Source organism: Diadema antillarum, unplaced genomic scaffold, assembly GCF_040938485.1.
Source record: "Diadema antillarum isolate AM-2024a unplaced genomic scaffold, OU_Dant_1.0 seq00000143_RagTag, whole genome shotgun sequence".
In the NCBI taxonomy this organism is placed as follows: Eukaryota; Metazoa; Echinodermata; class Echinoidea; order Diadematoida; family Diadematidae; genus Diadema; species Diadema antillarum.
Genome location: NW_027271219.1, coordinates 417055 through 430666, shown reverse-complemented (window position 1 = coordinate 430666; position 13612 = coordinate 417055). Strand labels below are relative to the sequence as shown.

The 13612-nt window shown below is 36.2% G+C and overlaps 1 protein-coding gene across 1 annotated transcript; it reads right to left on the bottom strand.

The window, feature by feature from the left end:
- Positions 1-8509: 8509 nt before the first annotated feature.
- On the bottom strand, positions 8510-9664 carry LOC139727693 (cholecystokinin receptor type A-like). Its single transcript, XM_071638673.1, has one exon. The coding sequence runs from the start codon at positions 9662-9664 to the stop codon at positions 8510-8512; it is 1155 nt and encodes a 384-aa protein (XP_071494774.1).
- Positions 9665-13612: the final 3948 nt, after the last annotated feature.

Sequence of the window (13612 nt, the reverse complement as noted above, 5' to 3'; positions counted from 1 at the left end):
ACCAATATCTTTTATTCAATTGTTACATTGCAGATGGCCAATCATACATCTATGAATAAATGTTTTATAAGGAAATACACACAAACACACACACACACACACACACACACATATATATATAGATATATAGATGTAGACATAGACATAGGTATAGATATAGATATAGATATGGATATAAACACATTCTGCAGGAAAGGAAACATGATACTCACTTAAAAACTGTGTCCAACTGCTCTATTGCTGTTGAAAACCAGCCTTAGCGAGTACAAAATTTAGTTCCTCTCCGCACTTGATTTCGCAGAAATATTCCTGCAAAGTGAAGCTAAAGCTTCCTAACTCCCAGATTATCAATGGAAAATGTCAAATGGCTCTTAGTAAAACTGCGCATGCGTGAAAAAGTAGCCAATGATATGGCTTATTGGAAAGTGGTGACATAAGAGAAAGAGAAAGAAAGAAAAGGAATGAAAGCTGAGATGCAGTGCAATATTTATAATCAATTCTGTCACGTTTAATGCTATTTTGTACTATCACATTTTATTGGTAGATTATATCTATAAAAGTTCTCCTTTATACCTGTTCTTTAAGATTAGAAATGTTTATATTCATATGGCTAGAAATGTATTGACATGTTATCCAATACAAACAGTGAATAGTAAGTGCAATAGCCTATAGAAATAGAACAACTGAAGAAGTTTGGTTAGGCGTTAATCATAATTTAATTTTATTACCAAATACACGTCATTGTCTTTCAAAATGAAATATCCCCTGGTTATGCAAAATAACAAGAAAACAAAAAAAAATCCCTCTAAATTTATAATACCAATAACTATTCCTACAATTTCACAAGCAGAGTAATTCAGTTGGTATATTGTTATTGTTAAATGTGCTTTTGTCTATTCCGTACGTTTTTAGTGATTAATGTGTAGAGGAATGAGAATGTGCATCTTCTTGTACCCTCTTCTTTTTTCTTTTTTCTTTTTTATGACGCTGACTACATAGTGTGAGTTGGTGTGCATGCATAATTGTTGAAAAGAATGATGGAAAAGCAATAAAGAGCGAATATATGTAATTGACAGGGGAAAGGCCTATAGAGCTGGTATTGTGTTTCTTTATTGCATAATGTGATCGATTTTGTTTTTATAATGCAAGTCAATTCGAACTTGCCCAGAGTGAAGGTAATTAATGTGATCGCATTTTATATTATTCCTGTGTTTGTTTCTAACCCCCTCCCCTTTATGTAACCAGCTATCACTGTCTATCAAAGTTTCTTTGCACAAATTTATACGTTAGGCATGCTAGGTGCATTCTTCCTTTGTTAATGATATTGATAATATATAGCTATTTGATATATATCATAGAGCGCTTAATACTGATGTTTCTAAGCGCATCGATCCGGGAAAAAGAAGTATGACATTGAAATGTAATACAGCATTACGTACATGTACATATTATAATATAACAACAGCAACAACACCAAAAACATAATTAAAGTTGATTAAACAGATAAGTTTTAAACAATGACTTGAACTTATCAACATTTTCAGCATTACGAATATAGAGAGGGGGTTTATTCCAAAGAGACGGGGAAATAACAATAAAAGCCCTATCACTTAGCGGATACAGGTGCGGGGACCATGTGATAGTTGGAGAGTGGAAGAGAGAGTGGAGAGAAGCATACCACATGGAAAAAATAACAGCTATATAACTTTTTAATCTGGATATATATATATATATATATATATATATATATATATATACACGTATATTCATCCATCTATAGGTTGATGTTTTGTAGAATAATATAGGTTTCTAAGAAGTTGGGTTTTTTTTCAACAGGAGAGATGAATAGTTTGGGGAACAGGATTTCAACGCAAGAAAAAAAAGTAATATGAGTAAAATCAAATTCCTTTCATTGTGATTTCTTGAAAATATTGAAACCATTAAATGGCGGTTGAAGGGAGAGAGCAAAATCACGTCCTAATAGAGTGAAAATAGAAGGATAAGATATCGATTGTAGATGAAACTACAACAATGGAACCTTTAAATCGATATGTTAACCAACACACCGAGAATTACGTATGAGACATACAGGGGAAAACCGACGTATTGGGAGGTGAGTCACCCCACCCCATCCCCCCCCCCCCCTTACAACAGACATTACTTTGTTGATTTAGTTATGCTTTCTTCTATGAGATCGCAAGATAGATGGAAGATTTTATCTCATAGTGATTCCATTTGTTTTTTATAATGGATGAATATTTGCTTCAAGTAGTGCAGTGCATATCAGTTTCCTATCGAAGTGAGGACAATCCGCCTTTTCAAATCTTAATCTGTTGAAGAATCTTTCATCGGCTAAGGTATTTTGTTGTGTTTTGTCGATTTTTTTTTCTTTTAAGCAAGAGTGATACCGGAGGCATTATGTTTTCGATTTGTTCGTCCTTCCGTCCGTCCTTCCGTAATCAATTTTGTGGACAGCGTAACTAAAAAGCTTCTGAGCTATCCTAATGAAACGTGGCTTGTTATACATTATGAGGAGGTGAAGTTTGTGCCTATTAGCTTTACGTTGCACATGTTCAAGGTCAAAGGTCAAGGTCAAATGTTAATTTGTCCATGCTCATTTTATCATATTTCCCCATATCAATGCAATGCCCGAAGGTATTTTTCTTGGAATTTAGTGTATACATGAACTACCGAAATAAAGATTCTCCAGAGAGAATTTCGGGTCAAGAGGTCGAAAGTGAAAGGTCAAGTGAAAATTTTAGGATTTCATTCTTTCTGAAAGCTTTCAAGGTATCTTCATGGAACACAGTACATATGCATACGTACTGACTGGCAGTGATTATCTAGGGAATTTGGGGGTCATGGGGTCAAAGGTCAGGGTCAAAGGTCAAGGTCTACTCTTCAAAATTTGTTTTCCCTCATAATTATGGAGCGCCTGCAGGATTTCTTTTTTTTAATTTGGTATATAACATATGTATTACCCAGTAGAGATTCTCTGGGAATTTGTGACAAACGTGTCATTTTAGTATTTTGCCAATTATGTGAAACTGTCATCACACACTGTCATAATGTATTGTACACCTATAAGGAGAATCTTGCATTATGGCGGAGGCATACCAGACGCCACAGCGACATTTCTGGGCTTTTTAATGGCATTATACTGTACTTTCAAGATCAGAAACGAAGGAGGAGTATAAGTAACCCTGCATCACGAAATGAACAAAAAAAAAATGGCAGACATGGATTTATAGGTAAGGAAATATTCTGAAAGAACAGACCCTATAAACTTCAAAATGATGTTTAACTCAATACAATTGGACTTTCCCAACCCATTTACATAATGATGGAAAGAAAGGACACACCCTGGAAAGGTGTTTACTGAGAAAAGAGGTTTTGAAGTTTAAAGTCTATTCAAGTGCTTTGTGTTGCGGGTCTATTCGAGGGCCGTGATTTTGCTCAGTCAGTACCACGTCAGGCTCCAGATCTTGGGGACCCGCGGTTTCGATTCCCGAGTCTAACTGAGCAATGTTGTCTTGTAATCATCCTGTCCCTTCAAGTTAGAGACAAACACTCTGTCCCTCGAATAGGACATTCAATGAATGACCCATGTGTGAGAAAGTGGAGAAAGTATGCTCAATTTGAGCTTAATACGATAAGCCTTAGAGATTAACACCTTGTATTATCCCGTCTATTACACTGAACACAGTATTGTGAAATTAAATTGAATCGAACAAGCATTTAGCCTCCTTTCTCATTTATCACTTTTCAAAAGTGTGTACTTTCTTTTCATTATTTAAATAGGTTTTGATACAAAAGTCCATTTTTACAGAAAATGCCCTCATTCGTCTTGAAATTGAATCATGTAAGAAAGGGTTCTAAGAATTGAAAAGATACCTCTAAGGCATACTCGATTACACTATTCTACACAAAAAAGTGTTGAAATAAACGACACAAAAAAAAACACGATGTCCCAATCCTCTCAGTATTTCTCACTTGATGACAAATCAATTATTGAATTATCTTACCCATTTCATCCATTTTTAGTCTTTGTGTATCTTAAATCGGGGCGTGCGATTCTTTTTCTTGGTTTTAGAATGCACGGTCAGAAATACAGTGTATGATGGATTAACAGAATGCAAATTTCCCTTTAATCTAATAATTCCTTCACGTAAAACTTACTCTTTCTTAGATCATTTCGAAGTAAAATCACATGAATCAAGATAGATCACTTTAAAAATGGCCGTGTAATATATGTGTAATTTGCTGCAAGCGATAAGAAAATTGAACAAAGATAGGTTTTAGGTAATGTAATGAATTAATCAAATATGTTTGTTCGCAGAAGAGTTGACAACAAATTCTTGTTAAGTCCCCAAAATCATTGACCAAGATGTGTCCAATGAATAAATAACAAGTAAATCATGAGTCATCGACATTTTATCATGAGTGACATCTTGACAACATGACATAACCTTTAGCATGCATAAATACACCAAAAAATTGTCAAATAAGTAGTTGGTATGACAAAATAAAAAAGAGTGATATGCAGACGCACTCCACGTTCCTGTTTAGATCCGGTGCATTCTGAATACAGAACTAAAAGTATTGTTTACCATTGGGAGCAGTGATTTTAAAAATGTCCAAGTTATCACATTTGATGCATATGTTTGGGTCAGATGGTTTACCAAACATCCTACCATATAAAATTTTGTTTATCAAACAATACAATCATTCTGATTAACATTTTTATATTGGTCGTTTTTATCCCGTACTTCCATTTTAGAACTATTTGAAGCATTAAAGCTGGGTTTTTGTTTTATCTGCAAACGGTAAATGATGCCTTTAAATCAAGCAAAGAAACATTGAGGATCTTTATATTTCTTCGAGGTGGGAGTGCAATGTTAAAGTCCATTACAATAACGAAACATCCCTAACAAATTGTATCTTTGACTCCATATTTCTGGGAATCCTATCCTCACAGATGGTGTAATGAATTTTATTGACTGCTGTTAAGAAATATTGTCATGATTGTTGGATGAGAAACTGAGAATACATTCTACATGCATTATCTGCGTCCTTGAAAAACATTTTTTTCGTTTTTCAATCTCCACTTCGGTCACAATCAGTTTACACATTATAGGGAAGCAGGGAAATCACAGTCATTTCATTTCAAACGGAAATCAATATCATTTTGTATCATAATATCCTTCGTACAATTGTAAGAAATTTCTCTGCTACCAATTTGCGTTTGGTCAGGTTTACTTTAAAGATGGGCAATCCCTTTAGCATTCCTTCCCAAATAGCACAGAACATGAGATATTCCACCAGAATGACAAGACTATTGTAAAGCTATAACATTTCCGTGATATTTGAAGGTTGTTAGCCGTTGAAATTCAAATACTGCACCAAATGCTCACCGTAACGTATTCTGTGTACGAGGCACAGCTGCATATACTAATCCTCTTGTGGTTGAATGATATTTATACTTCGAGCAAAAGATATGCATGTTAAAGCTGTCAGAAAGGAAGAATTTACTATATAGCTTCTTTTACTTTGTTATATATGGCAAATAACAACACACCACTTACATGAACTACATAAGTGCATCACACAGGTCTGTAAATCTAGACTAGAAATTTCGATTTGTAATTTTTTCGTAGTACGAAATAATTATTCGAGATATCTTAACGGTCTATTTCACTCAACAAAATTGAATACAGACTCTCTTGAGTTCAAAATCTACAGTAGGTCTACAAATAGTGTTTTCTTCAACGCCTTAGTGTTCTCACCAAATTTTCAAATATTTGCATGCAAAAGGGATGACCTATCTTTAAGGGCACGCAAGTTCTTGTAGTAGTTCTTCTTTCACCCTTTTCTTACAGTATTCACATCACATACATGTATTAGCAATGTGCCTCTCGTTAACCTGACAATGGTCGACAGAAGATCGTTTCGGATACACTTTAAATGGCATTGGTAGCCATCTACCAGTTGTCGCGATGGGTAATGAGAGTGCTGTCATCATTGTCGGTCCGTCGAAAAACTCAAGTGCGGTAAGATTCTCGGCACGCTAAAGTGAACAATAAGTTGAAATTTAAACAAATAATACCAAGACAGAATAAGCCATTCCTGACGTGATTAGATGATTTCAAATAGTGCACATTTATTCACTGTCTGCAAAACACACTGGTATTGCTATATTACTCTTACTGTAATATCACACAACTGCTATCATTGTAGTAACCATTTAATACCACTGAAACATAAATTGCAGTACTTTTAATAACCCCGCAGTGATCGAAGGCAGTGAAAATGTCATACATGTACCAAACACCAAATACATGCACTCACACACTCGTTTTATATATATATATATATATATATATATATATATATATATATATATATATAGTCACACATACACATACAATCACACAACTAATGATACATAAAAGCTGGCCGTTGTGATGTGCTATAGACTTGATAGACGCTAAAGCTGACATATCAACACAGTATCAAATTGTATGTGCAACATCACAATTCTCAACCTCAGAGATTTAGATGATGAACAAAGAAACTGCATGAGTAATGATTTAAGAGAATGTTTAGTCTCTCACGAATATCAAAGTTTGCTTAATACGTCTGTTCGTTTTTGACATGTAAATATCAATGTGTCGGAGTGTTGACAATTGGATATTGTATTTCTTCTTTACCTTCACCAACCACTTCGTTCGATACGACAAAGGATATTGAATGGGCGGAGCTTACCTTTTCCTATTTAAGTCAACGAAACGACAGGGCATGTTTCAAAACTCATGGACGAAAGCAAGATATCATTGGTCGTCTTAAAGTGTTATATATCCGAACGAAATTTGAATGTTAAAACACTAACAAATAAAACATGTAGAGGGCTTCATCTTAAAGCTCTTAAAGGGGATGGCTAGTAACCGATCAGTGGGAATCAGTGGGAATGCTGAGGGATGATTGTTCCAATCCTTGTGGGATTCATTTAAGAGTACATTATATATCTACTGTTGTGTGAAAATTATTTGCTTCAGAACGGTCTCATATTCAAGTAATGTGCAGATTAATGCCCCGTCACTGACCAGGGACGCTTACCTGGAAGCATTAAACTGCACATTACTTGAATATGAGACCATTCTGAAGCAAATAATTTTCGCACAAGAATAGATATATAATGTACTCTTAAATGAATCCCACAAGGATTGGAACAATCATCCCTCAGCATTCCCACTGATTCCCACTGATCAGTTACTAGCCATCCCCTTTAATACTTGACTAAAAATGATTATAATAATGGCCAAACCACTCACTAAATCATTATTATTCCGACAAATATGTGTAGCGAAAGCTGGTAGCGAAAACTCTCTACCAAACAGAAGGCGACTCCTGGTTTTGGATAATCTAACGTTTATTCAGTTTAAATTTGCTACATTTAAATGTCTCTCGTGCTTATTGAAATTACTGACATCGCCTTGCGGAGTCGTAAAAAGTGTAAAACACTTTTAGATTAAAAAAAAGAACTTTAAAAGATACAGATTCACAGTTTCATAATTCATGAAAATAATGTGAGACTGTATCATAAGAACTGAATGAAACAATGAAACACATTGTACATTACTGTGCGTTGGCAACGCAAACTTGGCATTTCTGAATCCAGTCGCTTTTTTGTGATCACGCATCTTAAAAACAAACAAAGAAACATGTGTGCGATTACTTTTAGGCCGGTTTCGTTCAGTAAATAGGTCGTCGGTGCAGATGAAATAAAATTGAATATACTAAGGGATGAGACAGCTTTGGAGTAGATTCAAGGGCACACGTCTATCACTGTGCAATAAAATGATTAAACCATGACACTCGCGCTGTGGTCATCATGACATCACATGGCATCATCTTAGGTTTTGACAGATTTAAAATTACTATGACTGCGCAGAACGTAAGGTAGTGTAGAACGCAAAATCACATAGAAATGTATGTAGTAATCTAGTTATATGCTATGAAAGGGTCCATGCTTAAACTACGTAAAGGAGAATTAAAATCTTGTTCGACAGTCGATTGCAAAATTTGTAAAATTGAAAAAACCCTAAGAATGAAATGAACGAAAGATCTCGAAAAGGGGATGGCAATTAGACGTCTTCAAAGTGATCCCAATGCAATGAGTATTTTAAAGAAATATCATAGAGCCTGATGTTACATACGCTGAAGAAATTATTGTTGGGTTATTTTTGTTTGTTTGATGTTTTTGATTCAAATTAACGCTATGTTTTGTTTTTTTCATAGCAATTAACATTGCTATTTTGGTGTTCTGAATTGATTAAGTGTCCCTCAAAGAAGAAAATGATAAGTGAAATTCGATATAGGCCTTCGAACTAACAGACGTAACCAATTGTACAGATGACCTTTTGGGGGAGGGAGAAATTCAAATGTTTAATTTGGAAAAAAAAAACAAAAAACTTTTATTTGGATACAAAATTATATTACCAAGAATGAACTAGGCATCATTGCATCCACTTTCATCAGACTTTACCGGTTTCCCCTCTGTCCGCTCACTGAATAATGGTGCCCTATTTTTCCCTTTCTTTGCAGAAAACAGCTCTCGTATCGCAGCGCGAAATTCTGGGTAACGGACGGTGTAGATAATCGGGTTTGCGCAGGAGTTTAAGAAGGAGAGGACGACTAACCCGTTGTCTAATGGGCTGTACAAGTACGAGTCGGGGAGCAATCCTAGATTGTAAAAGAAGAAGGCACACTGCAATGGACCCCAGCACACGATGAAGACGAGAACCACGATGAACAGCATCTGTAAGACGCGTTTCCTGGCTGCTAAATGCCTAGCCGACGGGTTCGATCCACCCTCGTGATTGCCCTCTTTACGGAACACCCGAGACTGGCGGTAAAGGGAATGCGCCGTCATTGCCTGCATAGTAAGTGACAACAAGGCGGGACTGACGAATTGCAAGAGGAACAAAATTGTTCCGATAAGCATCTGGACAGTTTTTGAAGGGAATGCTGAAGAGCAGTGATTCGTGAAGTTATCAACGTTTGCGACTTTGAATTCAAAAGAAGTGATCATGAAACCGAGGACCCAATTCGCTACAATTACGACGATGACTCTGCTGCGAGTTACCAAATATTTAAAATGGAAAGGATATGCCACGGCGATGTACCTTTCCACAGCTATGGTCGTCAAGGTAAATATTGATGCATCGAATGATACCCAGAGAAACATGGAGGTGTAAACTACTTTGCAGTACATCTGCCCAAGCACTGATGAAGGGACCGTGGTAGGCAGCGGGAGTGGTATCATGAATATGGATGCAAGAAGATCTGCTGCAGCCAAAGCACCAATCAGGATATCTGTGGAGCGGCTGAGTTGTCTTCGGGTGAAAAGGACGATGATCACTAAGGAATTGCCCACAATACCCAGCATAGCGGTGAACATCTGAAGGATCAACCTCCATGACCAAATTGTGGCTTGCCAAGACCATCCGAAAGAAGTCTCGACGTCAGAACTGGTATCAGACTCCAATTCGTCACAGGAAGCTTCCACACAATCACTAAATACCGCCTTTGAAGGCATAGTAAAGCGGTCTCTGTTCCCAAAGGGTGATCTAGTAATCTGCAGCGTAATTTCTTCTTCGAACATTGTAACATCGTATGCCACGGTTTGGATCGTTTTCCACAACGTATTATCTGTTTTGATGTCTGTTTCAGGTAAGGCGGAGAATATTGGACTGCCCCTTACTCTTCCCAAATATGAAAACAACATTACCAGCTGAATGGTGATGAATGTGGTAGAGGCAGACAACGCCATCTTCTGTTTGTGTGCTGCAAAACAAGCAAATATGAAAGTAGATCGAATTGCGTTATTGCTGACAACAAAATTGTAGTCAATTACCACTTCTGATTTATCTAGTGATGGAGTTTACTACAACAGGAAGCTTCTCTGTGTGCAGCAAGGGAGTGGCCATCTCAAAATAGTGACATTACAATAAAACTTGTAACCAAGGAGGAAGAGGAACATCATCTCATATTATACGTCCGAGGTGGGTATCTCCGAATATTGAAAATCATATGACTAGAGTTTTTTTTTTTTTTCTTTCCTTTTTTTCGAAGGTAATTTCACTTTGAGTACAGTATTATGGTCAGGCTGATAACTTATCAACACTTTTCATAGTCTTATATGTGATCCTGCATCACAAAACCAACAAAAAGTAGCTTGACAGGATTTTTAGATAAGGACAGATTCAGAAAGAGCAGATTCTAAGCTTTAATATTGTGCATAACTCAATTCAAATTGACTCTCCTAACCTATCTAAATATTGAAAGGAATGCACACACTCTGGAAAAGTGTGAACTGAGAAAGGGGGCTCTCAAGTGCCGGGTCTATTCAAGCGCTAAATCCTTACCAAACCGCGCTATAACTGTGTGATGAATGGGACAAAAACAGGATGTAAACCACTGGAGCACCAACAATGAAGGAATTTTTAAGATTAGGCTGAAAGTAAGCATGCTCTTTCAATAGATTTGTTCTTGATTGGTGCACACTTTCAAACCAGCAGTATATTATTCTTTCAAAAGTTATTAGAGTGGAAAGAGAAGGGTATGCAAAGGATTTTCTAGAAATGATAACGTGCATCCAAAACACACCTATTCTCACTACTATACACAAAAAAAAAAAGTTGTAGGAAAACTGCTGAAAACACACATTCCCATTCATTTTATGATCCCAAATTTAGGAGTAACGGAGAAGAAGAATATATCTCTTAGAAAATCTGAAAAACTCAAGATTGACTCAGTTGACCCGTTTCCCCTTTTTGAGTCCTCACGTGAAATCAAGTGTGACTTTTTTTTTTTTGGTTTTTGTGATGCACGGCTACTATATTAGGTAGAATTGTTTTTCGTCATCACATATAATATCCGCTAACGTTTGGCCTGTGTCAGCCATATGATCTTGACGGTTAACGTTATAATCCTTGACCTATCGCGAACATTTTTAGAATAGAACTGAAACCTACCTTTGTTGTAGATCATTTTTTATTTCTCCCATTTTAATTGTCGTGTTTGGAGTAAAGGAAACTATACCAGACTAAACTCTAATATTTATACCTTCTGCATGGAATACACGTTATATTTTGGAGAACAAAAATGTGACACTTACTTGTTTATGCACGACTTGCGGTCAACTGCTTTATTGGTGTATATAGATCCCAGTTTCTATTGTACCGCGAAACAATGTTTCAGTTCTTCAGGAATCATAGAACTTTATTTCACTGAAATATACTTGCACAACTGAAGCTAAAGCTGTCTGTCGGTGAGGTTATAAACTGGCTATATACGGCTATATAACTGGTTATATACGTGCGCTTGCGTAGTATACTTATCCAATCACTGTTCATCAGTACCTGCGAGCGGCGTTATCTCTTTGAAATAAATAATTTCTCTCTCTCTCTCTCTCTTTCTCTTTAAACACGAAAAGATAGAGAAAGAACGAGGAGGAACTCTAGCCGATATGCAGTTGATAATATTGCGTGAAAGAAGCATGGTTATTGCTCTGTTGTTTTTTCATGTTCATATACCTTCATGCACAATTGATTGTCTCGTATAATCTGTGAAATGTTTCGAAAACTGCATAATCATGTACTCGCTAATATGTAAATATGCATATGATTTTAATTATTATTACTGTTATTATTGGGCTTTCAACGAAACCAATAAATGATGTCTGTAATAACTTACAGAAATAAAAGAATTATAGAAGAGGTTTGTTATAAGATTCAATCACGATTTTGAAACGGTCATGATATCCATCAGCACTATAAACTCTTCTATAATATTGTCATCAATTACGTAAACACATACCGTAGCTCAGGAACTAAAAGCTACAATCATATTGGCTCTATTAACATCACAGACAATGTCACCCTTTAATCAGCAACTGCATTGCTGTATCTTGAGAATGGCGACATCAAGCCCCCCCCCCCCCCCAAAAAAAAAATAATGTAAATCCTACAAATCCTGCAATTCAAATTCTAGTAATAAGTTATACAATAATTCAATTGGGGGGGGGGATTATGTATCCTTTAATTGTAAGGATGTTTGCGGATTGAATTAAACTTTAATATACCCAAAATAAGTTTGTGGTGTTTACGTGATGTAACACGTTTATTGTATTATGAAGTCTGATATTTAACAACATTTCCTACTCCGTTTCATACCGGTAAATAGATTGATACTAGGCCGAATAATAGAGTCCAAAGTACTCAGACTGGGTTTAAAGTTCAGTTCGGTTTTTTTTTCCTTCTCTTGTAATCTCTTTTGCCTTTAGATATTCCAGTCTCCTGATATACAGTACGAACGTATCTCACTAACAAAAGAAGGGTTAAATGGTTTTGAAGGATATGATACAAATGCAAGAGGGGTTAATTTTATATCAGTACTACCGACTTTCTTTTGAATCTGTATGTTTCCAAATGTTTGAGTCATTCAACAGCGGTAAAAGAGAACGAAAAGATCACGTCCTTGGAGAAAAAAAAAAATATGAAGACAGGTTATCGATTGAAGATGGAGCAGCAAGAAGCAAAAGAACTCGGGGTAGATCGAACAAGAAACAGCAACAAATGAAATTAAAAGTTGAGTCGATTTGTATAAGAACACACCGAGAAGAACTTATGAGATAGGGGGAGACAATAGGAGAAGATAGAAGGTTCAAACCCTGCTTATACAAGAAAAATGAAACCATTGTGAACAGATCATTTTAAATTAGCTTAACCTCCTACAAATTCACAGGATCGATAATTAATTTAGCTCAGATTCTTGCGTATTTGAAGTAACAATGCTTGCGAATAGTTTATTGTCCATTACCAGCGGTAAAGAAATACATCAGTTGTATGTTGACATGATGACATTTTGCCCTTCTTTATAAACTACTTTATGAATTGAGGAATCTTCTACCATCTAGTAGGTAATTATGTATGAAAAGGAATTTCTCTTTTTCTTTGTGGCATTGTGCTTTTTCTGTGTGTGTGTGTGTTTGTGTGTGTGTGTTTGTGTGTGTGTGTGTGTGTGTGGAATCGGAACGTCATTACTGCCCTTTCGCCATCGCCAGCAAACACGGGCTTCGTTTAAGACTTACCTTCTTCTCTTGCAGGTTTGTTGCAGTGTTCGTCAACGTTTTTTCGCAAAGTGCAGAATCGGCTTTGTAAGTGTAAAACGCATTTCGGAAATATCAGGATCGATTCATGTCTATTCAAAACCGTTTATGCCACTGCGCGCGTGTGCGCTGTGAAGAAATCATTGAATCCCTTGAGGCCCGCAAATAAGATGCTATGGAATTATGTTTATTTAGTGTTTTGACGAATTAAAATGTGCAAGTTCAATTCTGTTGCAAAATCACAGAGTGAGGATGAGAAGAATATTTCTTGTGCTTTGTGTCACATTGTTCAATGATGATAATCACCTAAGCTTAAGTAATACATCGGTAGAAAAAGAATGACAATAATGTTTACACTGTCAAAAAAAAAAGTCTGTAGCGGTTATTTGGGTGGCTTCATGATAAATCACACACACACACACACACACACACACATACACA

Excerpts from the sequence above, each read along its gene's own strand:
- LOC139727693 (XM_071638673.1), bottom strand. The coding sequence starts at position 9,664 with ATGTTCGAAGAAGAAATTACGCTGCAGATTACTAGATCACCCTTTGGG.